The 11,772-nt window shown below is 54.1% G+C and overlaps 1 protein-coding gene across 1 annotated transcript; it reads left to right on the top strand.

Annotated features, from left to right (window-relative positions):
• Positions 1–2,713: 2,713 nt before the first annotated feature.
• GAS2L2 (growth arrest specific 2 like 2) lies at positions 2,714–11,755 on the top strand. Its single transcript, XM_003996576.4, has 6 exons — positions 2,714–4,447; positions 5,876–6,117; positions 6,977–7,084; positions 8,182–8,278; positions 9,065–9,317; positions 9,853–11,755. The coding sequence occupies exons 1-6, from the start codon at positions 4,063–4,065 to the stop codon at positions 11,405–11,407; spliced, it is 2,640 nt and encodes an 879-aa protein (XP_003996625.2). The 5' UTR covers positions 2,714–4,062; the 3' UTR covers positions 11,408–11,755.
• The last annotated feature ends 17 nt before the right edge of the window (positions 11,756–11,772 follow it).

The following is an 11,772-nucleotide window of genomic DNA, read 5'->3' as shown; positions in this document are numbered from 1 at the left end:
CCCACCAAGGAATAGCTGCCTTTTCTAGAGCCTCCAAGAGCACTGAAACCTTGGCGTCCCCTCCCCTCCCCTCTTGGCAAGGCATTATAAGAGAGAAAGGAGTGGCTTTGGCCTGCTGCAGGCTGGGTTCAAATCCCAGCTCAACCACATAAGCGTAAGATCTATCTGACCTTCAGCATGTTGTCTGTGACCCTCAGTCTCTTCATCTGTAAATCAGAGATAGTCACACAGCACCAGACTTTACCTGGCCTACAGAAAGCATTCAAAGCATTATGTTTATTTGTATCATTATGTTCTCTCCTCCCTTTTCTGTCTTTATCCTTCCTCACTCTGGCTCCCCCCTCAACTTACTTCCAGCTCATTGCCTTAGCTCCAAGAAGCAGAGGACACGCCTCCAAGTCCAGTAGGAAGCAGGGCCCAGGCAAGAGCTGGGTGTAGCTCCAGAATGCGGTGTAGGTGTGTGTGAGAACTGGAGCTGGGGGAGGGGACAAAATCATGGAGCCTGGAAATGAGTTTTCCTGGCCTTCACAGCGGCATGTGTTGGCAGAGACAGGAGTATGCAGAGGGGTCAGAGGATGCAAACCCAGCTCTGGAGAGCCTCAGTCTGACGGGGAAGAATGATTTGGTTTCCCTTCAAGTCTGAGGGTGGAGGAGAATGGGGTCACTCCCTCGGGCATCTCCCAGTTTGGTGGAGGCAGGTGGGTGGGACGGAGGACAAGGAGAACAGAACGGCTCCCAGGAATGTCCTAGTCACATGGGGACAATTCTGTCAGGAACTGTGGAGGGTCTGAAGTTTTGCTCTCAAATGCTAACGAGTTAACTTGCCCGAGTGTCATGGGTGTGCCAAAAAACACGAGGCTCCTGGGTCAGAGACAAGGACTTGATTCCTCATGGCACAGCAACATCAGCATATGTGTGTCAGCACCTCTTGCTGACATGGGTGTCACAGGGATGGGTGTCAGTGAATGCCTGCATGTGCACTGGCTTGCATTACAAGAGAAACTCTGAGCTTAGGAACACAAATCTTTTTATTAACTTTTTTTGAGGGAGAAAGGGGCAGAGAGAGACAGAGAATCTTAAGTAGGCTCCACGGGAGCCTGACACGGGTCTCAGTCTCACAACCAAGAGTTCATGACCTGAGCTGAAATCAAGAGTCAGACGCTTAACCAACTGAGCCTCCCAGGGGCCCTGGAACACAAGTCTTTTCTAATGGGCAGCAAGCAAACCTGCTCTCTGCTCCAGAGAGAGACACGGTCACTATCTTCCAAAGGTTGTTCACTATATAAACATCCTTGAAACGTCCGTGCCTCTATTTGTGAGACAGGCAGAAATGCAAAAGACCCATGGAGAACTGTCTCCCAACAAACCTGTTCTCCTTACATTTCCTAAAAGAGCTTAGAGCCACGAGGATTCCTCATTGCAAAATTCAAAAGCTCACTCTGGCTAATTTATTTATTTATTTTTAATGTTTATTTTTTGAGAGAGAGAGAGAGAGAGAGACAGAGCATGAGTGGGGGAGGGGCAGAGAGAGAGGGAGACACAGGATCCATAGCAGGCTCCAGGCCCTGAGCTGTCAGCACAGAGCCCGACAGGGGGCTTGAACCCACACACTGGGAGATCATAACTCTAGCCAAAGTCAGACACTTAACTGCTCACCTGACTGAGCCACCCAGACACCCCTACTCTGGCTAATTTAAAGAGACAGAGCAGCGGGAGCTCACAGAGTGGCCAATTTGGCAATCGGACAGGAACTATAGAAGGCTGGTGAGGGCGAGCACAGCTGAGAGTACACCACAGGAATAATACAGTTCAGAAGCCACTGCGGGGGACACCTCTGGTCACTGGCGCCATGAACAACCTTCTTGAGTCACTCCCTAAGATTTAATGTCCCTGGCCAGGCACATCCAAACCACTGAGTCTGTGCCGTGGCTTTTTGGGAGCATCCCACGAACAACCATGACAGGGTGTCCCTCATGTCTGGTCATTCACCTCATCCCGCCTCACCCACTTCAACTTGCCCAGAGGTCCTTTGTCATCCTTAGGGTGTTCATTCACTTTCTCAGGGATATTCTGGGTTTTGTGGGACCTTCATAAAAAGCGGGATTGTCAAAACAAACAATATCAGCATAAAACCCCATTGGAAACTGATCACAGAGTAGTAATAGAGTCAGCAGGGAAAGCACGAGAACAGAGAGGTAATCCCACTCCACCAGGGACATAAGCATGCCTCCTGGACTCAGATGCCAAGCTGGGAAGGCCCCTTGAAAGGGGAGAAACTGCACTGGTGTGTGAACTCAAAATTGGAATCTCTATCCAGAAGAAACTTCTTAAAACCGGAAGAGAAGGAGCTACATTTTATCGGCAAGCATTATTTCCTGCCATTCCCAGAAATCTGGAGAACAAGATGAGGTTGAGTGTCCAAAGTAAAGCTATCATTTTTGTACTTTTTAAGATTTTAGTATGTAAATTAATGGCACATATAGCACATTAACTTGTAATGACCAGGTATAACATGGAGATTCCACGTTCATTTTAGTTGAGCAATAAAGGTAAGTTGTAAGAAGAAATATCCAATAAGGTGGTATGTAATGGTTACCCAAGTGGGAATATATATATATATATATATATATATAATATATATATATACACATGTATATACACGTATATATATACATACATACATATATTCCCATATATGTATATATAACAAGATTTATAATATATTTTTTAAATATATATTATACATATTAAATATATAACAATATTTTATATTTAAGAGGTTGGAGCCTCTTACCCTTTGAACATCATGTCAGTGAGGCCCTCCCTTGACCACCTCCCATAAAATTCCACCCACTGCTCCATCTCCCTTAGTGCTTTATTTTTCTCCCTGGTATTTATCACCATCGGACTTACTCTTGATTCATTTGTCACCTGTCATCCATCCCCCACTAACATGTATGTAGCCTCCATGAGGTCAGGCACCTACCTCATTTACTGCTCTGTCTTCAGGCCTATAATAGTGCCTGGCACACGGGAGGTACTTGATATTTATTGAAGGGATGTGCTGCTGTGGCCAGGGTGAGGTACTGCGGTTGACAGCCCCAACCTGCTCTAGAAGAATCAGTGGTGGGAGGGGAGGATGGAGCAGGTTCTCAGAGAAAGTGGAGATCACCGTGCATAGACGGGGCTGCTGGGAGAATCAGCGAGAGCTGGTACCCACCCAGTCCTGTGTGTGCGTGTGTCCTGAAACTTTCCACCTACATAATTCCTTTAATCCTCACAACACCCAACAGAGGTAGACATTCCCATTTTACAGTAGAGGAAACTAAGGCACAGAGAGGTTAGGTAGCATATGAAGGTCCCAGGAGGATAAAGGAAAGGGGCCAGGGCCGAGTCCTGTCTTTAGCTCCTATCACTGTCTCTTTCATCCCCACCTTACAGTGCTCACTAACACTGAGGGCCTCGGCAACCCCTGGCCCTGCTTTTCTCCCACAATTCCCAGAATCCCCCATGCTTCCAACAAGGGAGAGAAGCCCGCCCCAGCCTCTCCTCCCTGCTCCGTTGGATCCCAGGGCGGGCTCTGCAGGGCAGTCCTCGGCTGGCTGCCAGGAAGGGTTAACAAGGAGTGTTTGTAGCAGCCGCTGTCTCCAAGGAGAGGAGGGGAAAGCAGAGTGGAGAGGCGGACAGCCGGACAGCCGGGCTCCGCCAGCCGCTGGGGGGTGGGAGGCAGCCAGTGGACCTGTCTAGTCCTGGGGGGAGAGAGCAGTGTCCTCACCTCCACCTGTCCCGGGAGGTGGCAAACTCTGAGAGAACTGGGCAGCCCAAGAGTGAGGTCACGGCAGGGCCACCAAGTAGGGAAAGTTCCGGCAGGGACTGAGGAATGTGGGGGGGCGGGGGACCAGGCTGAAGCCAGCAGCAAGTAGCAGAGCCGGAAGTTCTGGGCTCTTGGAGGGTAGACAGGGAACCCCTGAGTCAGGGTCAGCCACGACCCAGCAGGTAGTAGTGAAGACACAACAGCGGCAGAGAGGAGGCACCCACCTCCTCCCTGTTGAGGGTCCAACCATGTCCAAGCCTAGGGGACGTGGGAGGAGGCCTGGGACTGTTGGGCCACCAGTGCGTAGCATCCGGCCCTTTAAGTCCAGCGAGCAGTACCTGGAAGCCATGAAGGAGGACCTGGCCGAGTGGCTTCGGGATCTCTATGGGCTGGACATCGACGCGGCCAACTTCCTGCAGGTCCTGGAGACAGGCCTGGTGCTGTGCCGGCACGCCAACGCCATCACGGAGGCTGCCCTGGCCTTCCTGGCTGAAGCACCTGCTCGAGCCCAAAGGATGCCCCTGCCTCGGGCTGGGGTTTCCTGCAACGGGGCTGCCCAGCCGGGCACCTTCCAGGCCCGGGACAATGTCTCCAACTTCATCCATTGGTGTCGAAAGGAGATGGGCATCCAAGGTAACCACCCTGCACCTTCTCCCCAGACCCTTATCTTGCCAGGCATCCACCTACTCTCTGACTCTCGGGCTGCAGCTGGAGTCAGGAGCCAGGGTCCTCTTTCCTCATTTGGGCCAGCTCATCCCTTCTCGTGCCTCAGTTTCCCCATCTCATAGTAAATCTTCAAAAAATAAACGTGTTGAATGATTCATTCATTCAACAAATATATAGTTAGTCCCTATCTTTGTGCCCAGCACAAAGGACCAAGAGGACTAAGACTCAGTGTCCAAAGAGCTCATGGTCTTAGAGAGACAGATGCATAGATACACAGATTACAGTCCAATGTGATAAAAGCCCAAAATAGAGGTGTGTGTGCTGGGCAACCAGGAGAGGAAACAGCTACCTGATGAGGTGGAAAGTGGGGGCCAAGAAAGGCCACTCAGAGGAGGGAGACTTGAGCTGAGTCTTGGGGAACAAATAGAAGTTTGGAGGAAAGGGAATTCTAGGCAGGGGACCACAGGGGCACAGGCACAGAGATGCTGTGTTCGGATGACTGGCAGAAGCCAGTGTGGGTAAGGGCACAGGGCTGGCAGAGGGGTGGGGGAGGACAAGGGGGGCAGCCAAGTGGACATTAGGGAGAGGCAGTCATGCTGAGGCTTGTGAGTCGCAGAGGCGTAACCTGCCAGGATCCCTCATCTCCTAGGGCTTGGATCCGGCAGTGGGATGAAGCTGGATATTGGGCCATCCTCCAGGTCAAAGGCAGAGTGGGGTGAGACAGAGGGAAGAGTCAGGCCAGCTGCTGGCTGGTGGCAAGGCAGGGCGGCTCAGGATTGGAGGGCTGAGAAAAGTTAGTGTCTCACTGAGCAGTTCCCATGTAGCCAGATTTCGTCTGCAGACACTTAACAACTGTCTTTACAACAACCCCATGGTATAGTCTATGCCCCATCTGACAGAGGAGGAGACTGAGGCTCAGGTTCTAGCCCAAGGATACACAGCTGCTGGGTGGGAGAACTGGGACGCCAACCCTGACAGTCAGGCTCCAGAGCCTGCACTCAGCCCTGCCTGGTTAGATGTGGGCTGAAGGTTGAGTTCCAGATGTCTGCTGGATATTGGAGGTGGGCTGCGTGGGTGGGAAGCAGAAGTGCTCCTTGCTCCTACCCATTTTGTCAAACTGAATAGGAAGAAGGGCAAGGTGGAGTTAACCCACAGCTGGGCTCCGGGCTCCTGGCTTGGCTGTGTCACCTCCTTCCCACCCCAGCCTCTCTTGTGAGGCGGGCCACCTAGTCTGCACTCAGTGCCTGTGCAGTTCTTCTCAGACCCCTCCTAGGGGGCTGGCCTGACTCCAAGATCCTGCCATCCGAGTCACCCCCTCGGGCCTCCACCCGGGGCCAGGGATGGCCCCAGGGCTCTCCCAGCTGCCTGCCCCCTTCCCCCACCTCCGCTTGCCAGAGGTGGTGATGTTCGAGACCGAGGACCTGGTGCTACGCAAGAACGTGAAGAACGTGGTGCTGTGCTTGCTGGAGCTGGGCCGCCGAGCCTGGCGCTTCGGTGTGGCGGCACCGACCCTGGTGCGGCTGGAGGAGGAGATCGACGAGGAGCTGCGGCAGGAGCTGGCCCTGCCCCCGCCGGACCCCCCGCCGCCCGAGCCCCCTGCGCGTCGGCCCTGCCACTTCAGCAACCTGGACCAGATGGTGAGGGGCTGGGGCACGCCCGCCAGGCCCCGCCTCCCTCTGCCACGCCCCTCCCCCAACCCCGCCTGCCGGATCCGATCCACGCCCTTCTCGAGCTCCAGCCCCCACCCCGTCTGAATTCACAGCGCGGCTTTAAGTCCTGTTCCACTCTGAGCCTCAAGCCTCATCGCATATAGTAGCAGCTAAATCGCTTATTACGTTTTTATTACAATCCGGCGCTCTAGACCTCTCTGAGTCTCTGCGGGACGGCTTTTAAGAACTTTCTGACACCTTGGTTCAAATCTTAGTTCCACTGCTCCCCGGCTGTGTGACTTGGGGCAAATTATTTAACCTCTCTGTGCCTCAATTCTGTAGCGTGGAGGTGTAACAGTACCTTATATGACTGCTGAATATTAAATGAGCCAGTGCGTATGAAGTGCTGGGAACAGTGTCCGGCACAGAGGGGGCGCTTCATAGGAGCTAGCTCTTACTGGGATGAACCCATTTCTGCTATCCAGGAATCGAGCTCAGGGAGGCTCCTTAACTTGCCCAATGCCTGTGGTGCGGTGGAGACAGGACTCCAGCCGAAGCCTGTCAAATTCCAATGTCCATCTTCTTCACCATTACATTCCACTGCCTCTGTCAGCTGACCCACAGACCACTGGACTATAGGTGACTGGACTATAGGTCTTGTTTTCACTGGGTCATTAAAAGTCTTCTGCACTTGCTTCTCAGTCCCCAGCCCTGACCTCAGCAGAAGCCAAGGTGCTGGCTCTGGGGACAGACCAGCTCCCTCTCCCGGGGCTTGACCCAGGGTGGGGAGTAGGGAGCTTGGGCACCTGTGCAGAGGGAGGGCTGAGCCCATCGTCACTGCTCACAGGTACAGAGCCTCGTCAGCCACTGCACGTGCCCAGTTCAGTTCTCCATGGTCAAGGTGTCTGAGGGGAAGTACCGCGTGGGGGACTCCAACACTCTCATCTTCATCCGGGTAAGTCTGGGACAGGGGTGGGGGTGTCCCCCAGGATCCACAGAATAGAGTTTCCTTTCATGGGAACATACCCAGGACTGAGGGCAAGGACAGGAACTCATCATTCACTCCAACTTATCGGGCCTTAGGGCTTTCTTTCTCTCCCTTGCAGAATTCCGAAGATTGTTGGCAGAGTTGGCAATCCTATCCCCTCCTCCCATTACAGCAGCCAGAACCCTGTCCCCGTCTGCTCCACCTTAGCTGAGTGCAGAGGGGTGTCCAGGCAGAAGTGCAGTGTGAAGGGTACTGCTGAATTTCCTTTGCCTCCACACCATCCATATGCCTTGTCAGAGAAGGGGGCCTGAGAACCCCAAGTTTGTGTTCAGCGCATGGCCCGGCCACATGGGCCCCATAGTCCACCCTTCACATGCCTGGCTTGGTACATTCTGCGGAGTGAGCAGTAGTACAGGTCTGAAACGTACCTCCCATACCCACACCCTCATACCTGGCAATGCCTTACCAGAAACAGATCGTACCCAGAGGCTTGGCCAGCAGCTCATAGGTATGCACGCCCTTTCCTTGATCATGGGTCATGCCTGGGGGCAGAGCCAGCTCCCTGGGGCTCTCACCCAGACCCTGGGCCAATATAGCTCTGTGAAGTAGGTAAGGACAAGGGATTGTGTTCCTCAGTTGAAAACTGAGTTGAAAAATGGAAGCCTGGAGAGACTGTGACTTCCCCCAGAATGGGGTAAGACCGGGATTCCCAGGGATTCCTCGACACACACACACACTATAGAGCAAAGCCAGGGCCACGTTTCTGACATAGGCATGTGCAGGTGAAGGGGGAGAGGAGAGTGTTCTGGGGCCAGGCTGCCCAGTGCTTGGGAGATCCTTTGTCCAGCTGTGGGGCAACTCTCTGTCAGCCTGGTCACCATCCTTAACAACACATGCTATCCAATGCTAGTTGTGGAGAGGCAGGCTGCAAAATACACACCTGTGCGGAGTACCTGCGTGTGCATATGTACATGGATGGGAGTGTATGCTGGAAAACTGTGGGCCGCTCCAGGAAGAGGGAAAACCCTCCATCCTGTCCTCAACCTCATCATTGTCCTCTACAGATCCTCCGGAACCATGTGATGGTGCGTGTTGGGGGCGGCTGGGACACACTCGGCCATTATCTGGACAAACATGACCCCTGCCGGTGCACGTCCCTCTGTGAGTCCTCCGAGAGTCCCTGTGGCTCTGGGTCGGGAGGCTGGGAGCAGAGGTGGGAGGTAGGTCTGATCTCCAGGGCCAGGAAGTATGCAGGGGATGGAGAAAGGAAGATACTATAGAAGGTACTGGTGGAAGGAGAAGGAGGAGAAAGAGAAAAAGAAGAAGAAAGAAAAAAAGAAAGAGGAAAGGGGAAGGAAAGGAAGAAAGAAGAAAGAGAGAAGGAAAGGAGAAGGAGGAGAAGGAGAAGGAGGAGAAGGAGAAGAAGGAGGAGGAGGAGGAGAAGAAGAAAGAAGAAAAAGATAAAGATACTGGTGGGATGCCTTCAGACATGGGAAGGAAGCTGGGCAGCCAAATTGCAATACCAATTATACCCACAAGATGACGCCAAACACACATAATCAACATTTGGTCAGGGTGTCTCTAGGCAGAGCGTGGGTCAGCCTCCAAAGTACCGAGTATGACTTGGAGGGGTCTTCAGTCCTTCCATAATTTCTATTAGCACCTCAAGCTACCTCATATAAACATGCAATCTAAGTAAAAGATTTGAACTTGCAGTATAAATGCAGCTTTAAACAAGTCCCCCAGCTGGGCCTTCTGACCGGATTTCATCCCCTGAACCCCTAAAAGGAAGCTCTGGCACCAGCACTGGTACTGTAGGTCCCACTGTCTCTAATGTGGGTTGTGGGCGGGGGGAGGTAGGACAGTTGGGGGAGGAGAACAGTGGGCTCCATCAGCAGGAATTTAACCCCTTCTTCCTCTCTTCTCTCTGGGGGCCTGTGTTGGTAGCACACAAGACGGGCAGTTTCCAGAAGCCCCCTGTCCCACCGGTGCAGCATGAAGTGAGGGTGCAGGATGGGCCCTCGCTGCCTCAACCTACGATGACTATCAGCCGTTCCCAGAGCCCGCTGCCCCCGGTGGACTGGAAGACATACACCTCTTCAGGCCGAAAGCTGAGGGCCCTCACCTCCTCCTCCCCTAGAGCCCACAGTAAAAGAGGAGCAGAGGCGGGACTCCCCAGAGAGACAGCATCACTCCTGAGGTACAAGGGAGAAGGACAGAGCAGGGTCTCTTTCCCCTACAGAGTCCATATTCTCAGGGGGCCACCCCACCCCAAGATAAGGGAAGCAGGTGTCCTGGCAGTGTCCTTATCCCAGGTGTTCAGAACCAAAAAGGCATCCAGTCGGCACCATTGGAATCATGTAGCTTTTTCATATGCTCTCCCATTTCACAGATGAAGAAGCTGAGGCCCATAAAGGGAACAGATTTCTCAAGGTCCTTCTGCCACTTCACAGTAGAATAGATAGACACTCCCTCCCCCAAGACTGGTGACCTTTAGTTGTGGGACCTGAAGTAATTCGGGGTCCAAACCAGGCTTCTTTCTATCTGCTACACAGGGAATGAGGGAGAATAAGTCATAAGGAAGACTCGGGCAGGCACAGAGGGAGAGAGAGCATCGGTGTCATTCAACATGAAGTCTGGTCCCCTTGGTGTTCTGGCTGGGGAAAGTTCCTCCCTTCCCAGAGCCAGGGGAATGGACTAGATGATCCTGTCAACCTTGTGATTCTCCCTTTCAGGTGCCAGGAGAGGTCACCTACCCCATCTCGGAGGCAGTTGCCAGCTCGGGACAGCCCACCTGGCCCCCAATCCTCATCCCCCCGTAGGAGCCAAGACCCACAGGGCACCTCCTCAGGGAAAAAGGAGGAGAGATACTCCCCTGAACACCCCAGAGGAAGGACTCCCACATCTTGGGTTCATGACGGGATAGACAGCCAGGGAACTCATGCCAGAGCCCCCACCTCCCAGAGATTCCGAGCCCCTGAAGCCACAGCCAAAAAGACACCAGTGAGAGGACCATCCCCACTGCCTCGTTCCTCCAGCCCAGCCAAGCCCGTGAGCCTCAAGCCACCACCCAGGGGTGAGGCTGAGGGTGCTTCTGCCCAGCTCAGGGAGCCAGCAGCTGTCCGCTCTCCAACCCCTGTTAAAGGGCCCACCAAGATCCCTGTCCGATTGCCCCCTGCCCGCCCCCCAACTCCAGGAAGTAGCTTCCCAGGTCCTGCAAGTGTAGGTACCATGACAGAATTGGGGAGCGGATCCATCCCAGTAAGGGCTGTCACTGGGGACCCGGCTGGGTGGAGACATGAGGACTCCTTTGTGGATGAGAAGCAAGGGGACCAGAAGCTGGACATCCAGGTGACAGCAAAGGCTGGGGAGCCTCGGGGCTTGGGCCCACACGAGTGGGAGGGGCGATATCCTCCCCTGCTCCTGGGTGGGACCAAGGATCAGGCCATGTACCACACGCTCGAGGAAGAGCTTTTGACCAACATGAAGCTGCTAGAGGTGGGAGTTGCCTGCCCCCAGGGCACAGGGTCTGGGGTCATCCCTCGAAGTGGAGTCTATGTCCCCAGCCTATGTGGGCGATGGCCTGAGCCTGGGGGTCCTTATGACAAAGTCATCCAAGAACTGGCTCAGGGTCCCCCAGCCCTCCTTAAAGTGGACCTGGGAGCCTGGAAGGCAACCCCTACAGGTTCCCCTAAACTAGCTGCTACCACAGGCCCAGGAAGCCCTAAAGGGAAACTGGGAGCCCTTAAGAGTGAGCCAAAGGTAAAGGCAAGCCTGAGTGCCAAGGTCACCAGAGTGAAGAAGGTCCCAGCTCAAGGAGGGCAGGACTGCTCAGCCCCTACTGTGTCTGCCAGCCTGGAAGCCCCCTCACCTTCATCCTCGGACCCCAATTCTGACAAAACCAAGGTATGTCTGGGCAAGGCCAAGAGAACACTCCGAAAGCCCCAGAGAGTTCCATCCATCTACAAGCTGAAGCTGAGGCCCAGGATCCGGCCCCGGAGAGACCACAGGCCCGAGAAGCAGCCTTCACGCATCCCGAAGCCACTGGCCTACCTCCACCTGGGTTCAGCCAGGGCACTCCCCAGAGGCAGGCTGGTGAGAGCAGTGCTGGACAGCAAGGGAGTGGAGTCCCACCCAGTGGATGGCGCCTCAGCAGGGGAGGAGGAAGAAGGAAAGAAGCGGAAAGAACCAGTTGCTCCACTGAAGAGCAGCCTCCAGGCTTTGGAGGGTGGGGGTCTCCAGCAGATTGATCAAGACCCACTCCAACCTGAGGAGGAGTCCTGGGTCTGAGGAGGGGCCTTCTCAGACCTGAAGCTGTGGTTCTGGGGAAGAAGGGAAGTGAAAAGGATGCCATGTAGCTGCTGGACCCCAGTTTTGAACAGAAAGTTAGGTCCCTCACCTCCATCCAGGGCCTTTGTCGCGGTGGGGGGGGGGGGGGGTGAGGATATGGGTGGGGTCAGAAGACAAACATAGACTCAGTCTGCTTGTTGACCAAAGGGACCACTCCAACTCCAGGGGCACTGGGGCCACCCAATGTCTTCTTGCCTTCCCCCAGAACAGCTCCCCAAACTCCTGGCCTCTGGCCATGCCTACCATTTCCACAACTCTTATAAGTTATTAAACACTTGTGGGTCTGTTCCTGAGCCCCCAGCTTC

The sequence above is a fragment of the Felis catus genome, chromosome E1 (assembly GCF_018350175.1).
Source record: "Felis catus isolate Fca126 chromosome E1, F.catus_Fca126_mat1.0, whole genome shotgun sequence".
Taxonomy (NCBI): domain Eukaryota; kingdom Metazoa; phylum Chordata; class Mammalia; order Carnivora; family Felidae; genus Felis; species Felis catus.
Note: the sequence above shows the minus strand (reverse complement) of the source record. Positions and strands in the feature narration are given on the sequence as shown.